Raw genomic sequence first — 13,833 nt, 5'->3', positions numbered from 1 at the left:
CATTTAAACACATTGGTCCACCATACCGAAACGGGCTGGGTCGGGCCGTCCTATTTGACAGCTCTAACTCTAGCCCAGCATAAAACATTTGTATCAAGTCTTCGTTATAATCAGTATTGACTTATAAAAATTGATTGATTTTTTTATGTTCCATGAGATTAATAATCTTCCGAATGTGTAATGTACCGGCAACAACGGGGCCATATACATGTTGCTTCACAACAATCTTATTCCTAAAATATTTTTCAAAATCTTCGAACACAAGTAGTATGAAGAAGAGAAAGGACACTTACATGACTAGATGAAGATGTGCCAACAACATTGTTGCCTTTGTTAGATTTGAAAGGCATGGTTTTCGAAATAGACATATGCACACAAGGTTTTAGATACTTTTAATTCGTCATTTAAAACCAAATTGAACCCTAAATAAATTTATTTTTGTTCCAAACAGCACCGCAAATCAATTTTAGAGGTGTTTGACTTGTTCTGGGGTCTATGGACGGAGGAGATGACGTCTTTAGGTCAGGTCTCAATTTGGTATTTTGTGGTTTGCGTTGTTTAAAAATTGCAGAATAATGCTAGTTTTAGACCGCTCGACAGTTTATGTGAGAATCTCAAGGATTATTAGTTTAAATATTCTTAGACAGTAAGATCTCGAGGATTATTAGTTTAAACATTCTTAGATTTCACTGTCTGTAGTTTAGTTTTAGTGCACCGCCTGTGTCCTTGGCATAAGCCTAGCCTAGTTCTGGTTGTTTTATTTTTTAATATAAAACATTTATATTGACAGTATACTTAACAATTGTTGAATATGTAACATTTTCTTGCCAATTTTCAATGTCTTAGAGAGCTCCTTTTGAACACTAGTATTGATTTTAAAGTGAAAACTATGAATTTTAGAAACCCTTATTACCAGCTTTGGAGTTTCACCCAAAACTTTCAATTAATTTTCTATCGGTCTATGTCTCCAAAGTCGATAATTGAGGTTCAAAGTGAACTTGCTTTAAATCCAAGGTAAAAATTGTCATTAAGAAGGTAAGAAAACCACTGCAATAACGTTAACCTTTCAAGGAAAGGAGTATAGTTTTCCTTATCCATAAACATATATTTGTAAATATTATGGTTGTGCCTTCACATGATTCCTTAAACAAACCCTTTGAAGCTTCTCGACCTGAAATAGCAAGAGTGCAACTTCTAATAAAACAGATATTATGGTTGTGCCTTCACAGGATTCCTTAAACAAACCCTTTGAAGCCTCTTGACCTGAAATAGCAAGAGTGCAACTTCTATTAAAACAGAAACATTAAAATTGAATAAATTACACAATCAAGCATCTGCAGTGTATAAACATTGCATATAAATTCAATATCATTTGCAACTATATCTAATGATCTCAATAAATGAAATGAAAAAGGCATCATTTGAATATTTACCTGCTTTGTCATTGTGGCAGAAAAAAGGAATATCCTCCGGTCGCGAGGGATCATTTCTAAAATCTCATTAAGTGAGTCCACAAAATCCTCATTCAAAAGCCTGTCTGCGTCATCTAAGACCTGCTCAAAAAGGAAGAGAAATCAAACAAATTCAAATACACATAGGAATAAATATACTTGAAGTATAGTAATTCCAACCTTTGGATGTAAGAAATAAAAGTAATGCTTAAAACAAAATAATGAATAAATCATACCAAGTATTTTAATTTACAAAGAGAAAAATCTTTGGCGCGATTTAGGTGATTCAAGACACGGTTAGGAGTCCCAACCTTCAAGAGCAAGAAATCAATATAAATAAATGATAAACAAAATATAGGAGTCTGATAAGATATAGGTGTTAAGATGTTCCCAAATTTCATAGTTAATCTTCCATAAGATGAACGAGATAGAATGAAATAAAACCATGCCTACAACATTAGCAATCACCCTAACGTTGTTGGGGTACAAGAAACAAATGAAATCAAACCATGGCTACAACATTAGCAATCACCCTAACGTTGTTGGCGTACAAGAAACAAATGAAATCAAAGCATGCCTACAACATTAGTAACACTTACAATAATATGAGGCATCTTTGCTAGCTTGATGATTTGGGGTAGCAAGTCAGAGTCAGCGCCTCCAACAAGCTATGGAAAAAAGACAAGATAACAAATTAGCAATCAAACCAATTGTCTAGTATGCATGCATGTGATAAGAGAATCATGTGAGAAAAAGATATTAGAAATCACCGCAACACATTTGACACCAATTCCAGAACCTAAAGCTTCAAACTGTTGAGAAATTTGTATAGCAAGGTCCCTATATTTGAAGAGAAGAATTATACTAGTTAAATATGAATAGGAATCAAAATTATATGAATATGAATTATGAGTTATCAAAGTATGTAACCTTGTGGGAGACAATACACAAGCAAAAAAATGGTTTGGCTGTGGTGCTTGTAAGAGTGCATGCAATATAGGGAGAGCAAAAGCCCCAGTCTTACCAGAACCCGGTTCAGCAACTCCAATCACATCTTTTCCTCCTGAGAAAATGTAATAATTTTGAAACCATAATATTGATAATAATAATAATAATAATAATAATAATAATAATAATAATAATAATAATAATAATAATAATAATAATAATAATAATAATAATAATAATAATAATATTATAAGTAAAGTTTGAGGTTCAAAATTAGATTATGATTAAGATGGCATCGAACCTTGTAGTGCAAGGGGAATTGCTTGAATTTGAAATTTTAGCGGTGCCTTCCAACCCAATTTGTGACAAGCTTCCACCAATTGCTCAGGTAAGCCCAAATCTGTGAACGATTTGATTTCGTTGTTCTCTTCCTCCATTCTCAGTCAGTTTCTAACCTATGAATAAATTTCTACATCAAAAAATGTTGTTAAACTCAAACCTGAAAAAATACTTACGGGCACGGTAAAACACAGAAAAAGCAACGAGAACTGACTTGAAGAGCGTCGAAGGAGAAAGTGTATCAGGAGAAGCGACTGGTGAAACTTAGAGAGGAATAATGAAAACCTATTGCTTTCTCATATATATACCAAAAAGGTTAAATGGGCCTGCTATATGTACTTAATATAAATCCATAGTTAATATAAATTTAAGTATGTCATGTTGAGACAACTTGGTAGCAACCTAATAAACCTAATGACAACGTGTCAGTCGAATATAACACTAATGCTGACTTGTCAACTTTTAAAATTTTTAATTTTTAATATTAATTAAAATTATTATTATTTATAACTTTTTTTTAAAATTATATTTGATATTATATTTAATTAATTAATTAATTAATTCTGACCGTCACAATATTGAACTATTGCATATAATATTTTGAAATTGTTAAATTATTTTTTTTATAATACTGAAGTATTGTATATAATATTTTGAAATTGTTAAATTATTTTTTTATTTTATAGTATTAGAACTCAATAATTAAATACACGACTCCTTGAAACTTAATATGTAACACTTTTATATTCTATTTATTTTAAAATTAAAAAATGTATTTCAAAATTATTAAATAATTTTAATCTTTTCAAATTTAACATGGGATATTTGATTTGGTCAATTATCTACTTAATAAAATTATAAAAATCTAAGATTGTAATGATGTCGACAAAACCCTGACTTTTATATCTTCATTTTTATAACTTTAGTTTCTTATCTTCATTTTTATGTTACTCTTCAAATTTGTATGCTCGTTTTTATTTTCTATTTCTTACTTTATTCATGTGTATTGATTGTTAATTTTATTTTCGTCGCAGGGTAAAAGATTATTCATTTGTTAATGACACCTCATTTAAGTATTTTGATGTTTGTAACTCTAATATTTACATTCATTCAAAAATGTAACATATCAATATTTTGAGGTTTCAAGATTATATTTTGATGTTATACTTAAATATCTATCTTTCAACATTCATCCACAAATTTAAACATATTTAAACATATCATTATTTTTTATATCGATTTATGAATACAATTTCATATGCACATTCAAGAACAGTGCTTCCAACAAAAGTATGATTTTCTCTTGCTATTATATCTCTATTCTCTATAATTATATTTTATAATAGTTTTTTTTAGAGGTTTCATGCCTCATAGCTATCTTAATGAATTAATATTGTTATAAAGATAATTTCAACTCGGTTATATATGTAAGCAAACCTCATAGTTATCTTAATAAATTACTATTGTTATAAAGATAATTACAGGTCGCTCATATATAAAAGCTGAATATATCAATAATATGATTTAATTTTTAATATTGGTGTAATATTATCCATATAAAATATATTACCTTACACTCCACAATCATTAATTTTTCTATAAGATTGTATTATGTTATCAATAGTATTTAACTTTCAATATATTTTAGCATATTATAATTATGTTTCACGTAGAAATTTATATCATTTACTAATGATATCTCAATTATATTAGTTTTAATTTCACATTTAAATATATTTTACTTTTTAATTATAATTTCATACAAATTTATCATTTCTATAGTTTTTAATTCTATGTGTAAAATTTTACATATAATATAAATATAATTACAAATACTACATAAATTATTCAAATAATATTTTTTTATAAAATTATGAAATATTAAAATTACAAAATATAACACAAATTAAAATATAACTTTTATTAATAAGACCTTTGATTTGCTTTTGAAATTCTATTTCCTTTACAACATATATAATTTAAAATAATAAATTTTAACATAGTAATTTATTATTGAAAAGAAATAAAAAATATAACCTATAAAAAAACCCCTACAATGTTAAAAAAATTTTTTTTTTAAATAATTTTATGTTTAATTGATGCAAATAATAACATAGGGATACCAAAGAACCAAGGCATTGAAATAAAAAAATTATATTTGATTTGAATAATCTTCGTACAAGAGAGTAACCGACAATTAATTATATATGATTTTAAATTTTACTTAAAGATTAAAAAATATAAAAATAAATTTTAAATATAATTAAGGTCATCTATTTTTATAATTAAAAAATAATATTAAGTAAAAAAATTTCCCCTTCTGCATAACATATTTAAATTTTATAAAGATATGTGATTTTAGAAAAATATATTTTATACAAATTAAATTTTTCATAGAATTTTAATTTAATATATTTATTTTTATTTAATAACAAGTAATTAGGACTATTAACAACAATTAAATTGTATGTTACATTTTACCATTATAATAATAAAATTTTAATTATAATTGCTGCATTCATTGCTTAATTTAGAAATATAAATTTATATTAAAACTTATTTATTTGATTATTATAAAATATTGATATTACTTACTAATAATATATCACTTTTAATTTTAAAAATTTTATTTTTAGATTTGATATTATATTTTAATCACAAATTAATTAATTTTTATCAATATATCAATTTAATATATTTAATAAAGACAATTTATTAAAATCTAAAATACTTAACTCTAGAAAATACTAATATTTATATATTTTAACTTTCTTTTTTTAAAACATAGTGACATTTATTTAATTAGAATCATAAACACTAAATAAAATAGTTAAATAATATATTTTATATAAATAATTTACATATCCTTATTAGAAACTCAACATATTAAAATTAAAAAAAATACATAACTCTGGAAAAATATTAACATTCCTATATTTTAATTTATTTTTAATTTTAATATTAGTGTATTTCTAATAATAATAATAATATCTTCTGATGTAAATTAATCTAAATATATAACAATTTATTTTTTATTCCATCTCTTTAACTCCATTAAAGGTCTCATAAACTTGAATGTACTTCATCTTTTGAGGGCCCACGCGTGGTTTTCCGTCAGGAAACGCGGATAACAAGTCGCTGCCGAGCACGAGGCTTTAGTATGTTTGATTATGTCTTGCGTTTGGACTAGAATGCATTGGGCAAAGAGTGGATTGGGCCAATTGGGGCAGTCCGGAACAGTGATATTTAATGTTTCAACACATTGAATGCATGTCTTCCAAGAAAATATTTCTATATATAATTTATAAATTTAAGCCCTTGGATACATCTTAGTCTTTCCCTTTTTTTAAAATACGAAAAATCAATTTTTTTCAAGAAATACAAAAAATCGAGTTTTTTAGAAAACAGTAAAATTAGATTTTAATTATTTTTTTTGGAAATACAAAAAATTCAATTTTTTTTAGAAATATGAAAAAAAAAACCATTTTTCATAAATACGAAAAAATAATGAGTTTTTTGGGAATACAAAAAATTGAGTGTTTTAAAAAATTAGAAAATATATTTTATCGGAAAAATAACATTTTTTTTTGAAAATACAAAAATCGAGTGTTTTAAAAAATCGAAAAATGAATTTTAATGGATATTTTTGAAAGTTAATTAGTTATTAAATTCCTAATAATATGACTCAAAATAAGCAATATTATAACAAACTTCAATTTAAAAGTATTTTTTAACATTTTATATATTGTGATATACGTCAATTCAATGATATCCACTATTACTCATAAACATTGATTTATGAAACACACTGAAGAACCAAATACTCCAAAAAATAATGTCTTACTAAAGGGACGTGGTAGGTTTATTGTTTAAAATTTCTAAAATTACTTATTTTATTTTTTGGCAAGGGTTACTAATTCATATATTCATTTTTCTTTTTTTACAGGGAATAACAATATTAAAAAGTTATCACCTGGGAAGTTCCTTTTAAAAAACGGTAGAGTAACACGCAGTGGATTAAATAGTAATACACTTCTTGAAAATACTCTTACATCTACACATGCATCTAGGGGTGACAAACGGGCATGCCCGCCCCGTTTAGACACGTCCCGCAAAAGTCTGCGAAAAAATGGTGCGGGCGGGACGGGCATATTGGAGAGTGCGGATCTAAAATCTTGCCCCGCCCCGCAAAAAAGTAAAGGCGGGGCGGAGAAAGCCCGCGGGCATTGAACCTTTTAGGTCTAAAAATAGTAAAATAGTATGAAAAAACTTATGCCCACAAAAGCCCGCAAAAAACGGGGCGGGGCGGACACATTAAAGGGAGCGGGCCTAAAACTTCCTCCCGTCCCGCGAAAAAGTGCGGGTAATACGAGCTTTCCCCGCGGGCCGGGTCCGTTTTGCCACCCCTACATACATCAGTCACGCAATTATCAGGTGATTAAGTTAGTTATTTATATATATATATAGTTAGTTATTTTATATATATATATATATATATATATATATATATATATATATATATATATATATATATATATATATATATATATATATATATATATATATATATATATATATATATATATATATATAGAGGGGTGATCCAGAGCACGGGCTCGCATGGCGGGAGCCCAGGACCCATAATTTTAGGGGCACCAAAATTTTTTTATCCCTATATATTTTAATAGAGAATTTTCAATTATAAAAATATTTGTTAAAATTTATTTTTTTGAAAAATACTAGTTAACAAATATATAGCAGCACTACAGAGTCAAAATTAATAAAAGAATGTAGAGAATCTGGATTTGTAAATGCTTATGCTAGTGCTGAAAAGATTGAGAATGAATGGAGATTGAATGTGTGTTAACAACACTATGATGAAAATTCATCTCAACCCACACAACTGAATCTTGAGTCTGCTGAAGAGTCTTTTTGAAATCACTATTTTTTATATATTATAGATCGAACAATTAGCTCACTTGATAGAAGATTTGAGCAGTATAGCACATATGAAAATATTTTTGGATTTTTGTTTAGTATAGAAAGGCTTAGATCATTATCTGATAGGGACTTGAAAGCATGTTGTAAATATCTTGAAACTTATTTAAAATATGACGATTCTCTTGATCTTAATGGTGAAATTTTGTTTGAAGAAATGAAAGTTATTAGAGAAGTTTTAACAGTTGAATCAAAATCAAGCTATATGATATTGAGTTTTTTAAAGACTTAATGCATACATAACTTATAAAATAATATTGACTATTCCTATCACTGTTACATCTGTTGAGAGAAGTTTTTCTAAATTAAAATTATTAAAATCTTATATAAGATCTACTATGTCACAAGATAGATTAAATCGTCTTGCGTTGATTTCAATTGAATTTTTTTTTAAAGAACCTTGATTATGAATAAACTATTAATGATTTCGCAACAAAAAATGCTAAAAGAATGATATTTAAATAAGAAGAAGAAGAAGTCTCTTTATAGTGGTTTATGTTTTAATGTAGTATAAACATTGATTTGAAGATCCATACTTGTATTCTTTTTGCTCAATGTCAAATGAAAATGTGTTTTTAATTCAATTATTTCTTTTATCCTTATGTATTTATTGTTAAAAAAATTATAGGGGCACAACTCATTTGATTCGTCCAAAGCACCCAAAAATTCAAAGGATCGACTATATATATATATATATATATATATATATATATATATATATATATATATATATATATTTCAATTTTTGTTCTTATTAATTTATTAATTTATATTATATCAAGTATTTTTTATACAAAATTTTAAATGAACTTCATTAAACGTCCAGTAACAGTGTAAATATTTAAAGATACACTTTTTTCACAAAAAAAAATACACTTTTAAACACATAATTTTTTCTTTAACGTTTTTAAATTTATTAGAAATTTACAAACTAATATACCTAAAATTACAAATTTTTATTCTATTATTTTATAAATAATATTTCATTTCTCATTTTCTCTATTACATTATAGAGCAATTCTTGCATGGACACGGACCTAAATCCATATATTTAGGAACAACCAATAAGAAGAGAGAGAATTTAAATTTATTTAAAATTTAATTTCGTTTTTAATTGTCAACATGGAGGGTGGTTGTGATAATGGAGGAGAGAGATAATTTTAATTTTATTATTTAATTAATAAAAATATGTGATTGGTTGTGTGTAAATCCAGGTGGTGTAGCTGTGTCCATCTAAGTATTTTCCAATATGCGTTATTTTTTATTTTATTTAATTTTATATAATTTTTTATATTTCAGATTCAACTCATCAACATAAAAATCAGGTCTCGGACACTCAATTATTGAACATCTATAATGGTATTATTGTAAAATTTAAACGGTCATATATTCTATTCATTTTATGATTGACATTATTCTGTAAGAAAAATTACATTGAAATAGTTCATTTTATTCAAATTGTAGATTTTGAGGAACCAATGCACGAGTATCAATCCTTAAATCCGGATGATCTGAATTTTGTGAATGATGATGGTATTTTATTTCAAAATTTAATTGCATGTCTATTAAATAAACTATTTGCATTTTTCTGTATTTTATTTATTGTTTTTAATTGACATTTAAATTAATTTCTAATGAGTTCCATCAATTGAATTTGAACAAGAGGTTGATCATGACGTGCAACAAACAGAACCTACCTTACAAAACAACACTTCAATGATTGATTCAAATCAAGGTATACTTTTTATATATTCATAGAAACTTTTTTTTGTTTAATCTATTAACCTTTTCTCATGTTCAAATTATTCCTTGTATTAGACTATTGGATATTGGTGATCTTTCTTCAACATGTCATAATTGTGGAGCAATGATGTGGTATGATGAACGAGTTCAAAAACACTACAATCCAACAACCCCAAACTTTTCTTTATAGTGTAGTTAAGGAAAAATTGAACTTCCAAAATTAAAGCGTCCACTTGATCTTTTAATGGATTTATTTCATAAGAAAGATAAAAGAAGCAGATATTTTTTTGATCACATTAGATCTTTTAACATGATGTTTTCATTTACTTCATTGGGTGGAAAAATTAACACTTCTGTCAACAATGGCACTTCCCCACCGATGTTTATCATGATTGGCGAGAATTATCATCAAATGGGAAGTTTGCTACCACAACATGGTTCTCAACCTAAGTTTTCTCAGTTATCTATATATGACACAAACAATGAAGTACAAAATCATATGTCCGTTGTCAGGTCAGGTACATTTCTTTTTATTTTTTATACCTTATTAATAGTTAATAATAAATATACTATTTTTTGAATTTTTTTTACAGTAAATATATTTGTATTTTTTTCCTTTTTTTTTTTCTTCATATAGAATGGATAAAGATAATTCAGAATTGAACTCATCAATCGTTGAAGACATAAAAGAAATGCTTGATGAATACAACTCACACGCAAAAGTTTATAGGATGGCTCGTGACAAAGTTCAGACGAATGACATGTCAAATATGAAATTGAGAATTTTAGGCAAAAGAGGATATGACGGAAGACGGTATAATATTCCTACAACATATGAAGTTGCGGCTCTTATTGTCAGATTTTGATGCTGCTGATTTCAACAGGGACATATTATAGAGTAAAAAACAGGCATCTTAAAACGGGTTTCTATTTTAAATACTGCATATCTTCCCTTGCAATATCCATTATTGTTTCCAAGGGGAGAAGATGGATACCGAGATGTCATTCAGTTAAATGACCGTTTGTATAAAGCCTCAAACAAAAGACAAAAAGTATCGATTTGGGAGTTCTTTGTTTATAGAATTCAGCAAAGAGAAGTTGAATGTTCAACTTTATTGTTCTCTAAAAGGTTATTTCAACAATTTTCGGTCGACAGATATAGCACGATAGAGTCTTCACGTGTATATTGGGTTAAGACACATCAGAAAGAGTTACGAGCAGATATGTATAGTTGTCTTACAGACGCAGTGCTGAATGGAGAAACCAATCCTTCAACATCAGGAAGAAGGATTGTATTGCCCTCATCATTTACTGGTGGTGCACGTTATATGCTTCATAATTATCAAGATGCCATGGCAATTTGTAGGTGGGCTGGATATCCATATTTGTTTATCACATTTACTTGCAATAAAAATTGGCTAGAGATGCAAAGGGTTGTAACAAATATGGGACTTAAATCAGAGGATAGGCCAGATTTAGTATGCCGCATTTTCAAGATTAAACTTGATCATATTGATATGATAAAGGATATAAACAAGGGAAACATCTTTGGAAAGGTTAAGTCAGGTATTTATAAATTAATGATTATATAATTTATCCTCTATGAAATTTATGTATTATTATCTATTTTATTTATTGTCGTTCGTTTTGTATTATTCTATATCAAATATTAATCGTGTTTTTAATGTCCGGTGATTTACACAATTGAGTTTCAAACGCGTGGATTACCTCATGCACACATCTTGATCTTCCTTTATCCGCAATTTCGACATCCACATCCTCATGATATTGACAAGATAATATATGCAGAACTACCTGATGAAAAATCTCAACCTGATCTATTTAGAATTGTGTCCACTCTTATGATTCATGGTCCATGCGGAGTGCAAAATATAAAATCTCCGTGTATGCAAAATGGAAAGTGTACTAAGTTTTTCCCTATAAAAATATAAAATCTTCGTGTATGCAAAATGGAAAGTGTACTAAGTTTTTCCCTATAAAAATATAAAATCTCCGTGTATATAAAAATTTCAAAAGGATATTCAGTGTACAGACGTATGGATAATGGTATATTTATTTTAAAAGGTGACTCTTTCATTGATAACAGATTTGTTGTACCGTATAACAAGTATATTTTGTTGAAATATAATGCACACATAAATGTTGAGTGATGTAATCAATCGCGTTCCATTAAATACCTCTTCAAGTATGTCAACAAAGGTCACGATCGTATTACAACAACTTTTTATAATGGTGATCAAGAACAAACAGGTACATTTGATGAAATTAAATTGTATTATGATTGCAGATATTTATCAGCCTGTGAGGCTGCATGGATAATTTTTGCTTTTGACATTAATTATAGAGAACCATCAGATGAACGATTGTCTTTTCATTTGGAAAATGAACAAATTGTTACCTTCTCTGATAATGACAGAATTGATCATGTGGTAAATAAAGAAAAATCTCAGCATTCTAAATTTTTGACATGGATGGATGCCAATAGAAAGTATCCCGAAGCAAAAGAGCTTACATATAGGGAGTTTCCTTCTAAATTTGTTTGGAATCAACGAGAACATCAATGGTATCCAAGAAAAAGAGGATTTCAAATCGGAAGATTATATTTTGTTCATCCATGGAGTGGTCAATTGTATTACTTGCAAAATTTGTTGAATTATTGTAAAGGTCCGACATCTTTTGAAGATCTAAAGACTGTCAACAATGTGGTACTCGATAGTTTTAAAGATGCTTGCTATGCAAGATGTCTTATACATGATGACAGAGAATATATTGATGCTATTATTGAAGCATCACATTGGGGAACAAATATCTTTTTAAGAAAGATGTTCACAACTTTATTATTGTCAAATCAAATGACAAGTCCCGTATTTACTTGGAATAATACTTAACAATATTTAAGTGATGACATTTTGCATAGACAACGACGTGTTTTACAATTTCCTAGTAATTAACTTATATTTTTTTCACTATTTTAAATTACATTATATGATTTTTATTTACATAAATTATATTTACTTATTATTATCTACATCTTAGGATATCATTACTTTTTACAGATTTACTTTTGTTTGAAGATGAATTAAAGAATTTAACTTTGATGGAGATAGAATTATTAACCATTTTTGGTCTTTTTGCACCTGGACGCACCTGGATACAAGTACGTTCAGGTTCTTAATCTTGGGGACCAAGAAAGTCCATGAGCCTTTGGGTTGGATCATTTCCTTATTTAGGATGTTTCTTAACCTAATTCCAGTCTATAAATAGGGCATTTTCCATCCTCTTTTTCATAAACAGTCACCAACAAATTTTCTAAACTTCCTCGAATTCTCACAATTCACACTTCTATTCAAAAACCTATTTGCTCGTTCCCATACTTGTTTCAAAATTTTTTTTAAAACTATTCTTTTTCAAAAATATTTTGGCCGATGATTTTCATATGAGGCCCTCAATTTTACTTTTAATTCGTTATTTCTTTTGTTTTATCTCTAATTTATTTTTTACCATATGATGAAATTGCCTCATGGTTGTTGGTTTAATTTTATTTTCTTATTAACAATTTTTTTTATAGGGACTAATTTCCATTCGCTGTTAATTTCATTCCACATATTTTCCATTTCCTACGCATACAAAAATCTGAAAAATCCATAGGCATGAGACATGCTTTCTAACATACAAACATCTAGAATTTTGCCTCAAATCCATCTATTTTTGATACACTGTTTTTCTCTCATGTGAATGTCATTCATCACTACAACTTTTATTTAAACTAATTATTATGAATATTATTCATCACTAACATTCCCCATAACACAAACTCAACTCACCACTTTAACATAATGATAAATCTGTGTAAATGTTTTGTTGCAGAAGTGTTAGAATTAAATCAAGATTTTAAAAGAGTGTTCTAGATTTTTGGTTGGAAAGAGAGACTAGAAAACTCTAGGTAGATATTAAGATTTTCTTCTTAGTCACTAAGTTATATGTAGCATGAGGTGTAGTAATTCTTAGTCATTAAGAAAGAATGATGTAGGACAACTTGATTAACCGCCATACTTTTTCTTAATGACTAGGAAAGCTTGCTTATAGGTTAAGTATGAAAGGCCTATAAAAAGGCATGTAATCTAGCTTTGTAAAAAATATCAGTTTTAGAAATAAATGAGAATTAAACTATCTCTTCCTCTCTATTATTTGTGTATATGTTTCATTAGATAACAAATTGGTATCAGAGCAGGTTAGGTCCTGCTAGTGTGAGTGTCAAAAATATTTTTGAGTGTGTGAGGAACAAAAGAGTTCTCATTGTGTCAAAAATTATTGTGAGTATTTTTTGAGCGAT

General features: G+C 27.7%; 2 protein-coding genes across 3 annotated transcripts; one reads left to right on the top strand and one right to left on the bottom strand.

The window, feature by feature from the left end:
- Positions 1–980: 980 nt before the first annotated feature.
- On the bottom strand, positions 981–3,089 carry LOC131655089 (DEAD-box ATP-dependent RNA helicase 10-like). 2 transcript variants are annotated; one of them, XM_058924990.1, is made up of 8 exons: positions 2,953–3,089; positions 2,701–2,868; positions 2,382–2,514; positions 2,222–2,291; positions 2,051–2,119; positions 1,688–1,762; positions 1,434–1,553; positions 981–1,263 (listed from the first exon to the last, which is right to left on the bottom strand). In XM_058924990.1, exons 2-8 carry the CDS (start codon positions 2,834–2,836, stop codon positions 1,210–1,212), a joined length of 657 nt encoding a protein of 218 aa, XP_058780973.1. In that variant the 5' UTR covers positions 2,837–2,868; positions 2,953–3,089; the 3' UTR covers positions 981–1,209. The 2 variants fall into 2 exon arrangements, with proteins under 2 accessions (XP_058780973.1, XP_058780974.1); XM_058924991.1 differs by having other exon boundaries at positions 2,701–2,854; positions 2,953–3,061.
- Positions 3,090–9,789: 6,700 nt separating this feature from the next.
- Positions 9,790–12,388, top strand: LOC131657689 (uncharacterized). Its single transcript, XM_058927058.1, has 4 exons — positions 9,790–9,992; positions 10,117–10,293; positions 10,636–11,045; positions 11,799–12,388. Exons 1-4 carry the CDS (start codon positions 9,790–9,792, stop codon positions 12,386–12,388), a joined length of 1,380 nt encoding a protein of 459 aa, XP_058783041.1.
- Positions 12,389–13,833: the final 1,445 nt, after the last annotated feature.

This window comes from Vicia villosa, linkage group LG3 (assembly GCF_029867415.1).
Source record: "Vicia villosa cultivar HV-30 ecotype Madison, WI linkage group LG3, Vvil1.0, whole genome shotgun sequence".
Lineage (NCBI taxonomy): Eukaryota > Viridiplantae > Streptophyta > Magnoliopsida > Fabales > Fabaceae > Vicia > Vicia villosa.
This window is presented reverse-complemented; position numbering and strand designations above follow the sequence as displayed.

Bases quoted from the DNA above. Each gene is read 5' to 3' on its own strand.
- LOC131655089 (XM_058924990.1), bottom strand. From the start codon at position 2,836: ATGGAGGAAGAGAACAACGAAATCAAATCGTTCACAGATTTGGGCTTA. The intron at 1,554-1,687 runs GTATGATTTATT...CTTTTTGAGCAG, and splicing joins TTTGTAAATTAAAATACTTG to GTCTTAGATGACGCAGACAG. The intron at 1,264-1,433 runs GTAAATATTCAA...TTGCTATTTCAG, and splicing joins CTGCCACAATGACAAAGCAG to GTCAAGAGGCTTCAAAGGGT.
- LOC131657689 (XM_058927058.1), top strand. From the start codon at position 9,790: ATGATGTTTTCATTTACTTCATTGGGTGGAAAAATTAACACTTCTGTC. The intron at 10,294-10,635 runs GTATAATATTCC...TTCGGTCGACAG, and splicing joins AGAGGATATGACGGAAGACG to ATATAGCACGATAGAGTCTT. The intron at 11,046-11,798 runs GTATTTATAAAT...GATATTTATCAG, and splicing joins CTTTGGAAAGGTTAAGTCAG to CCTGTGAGGCTGCATGGATA.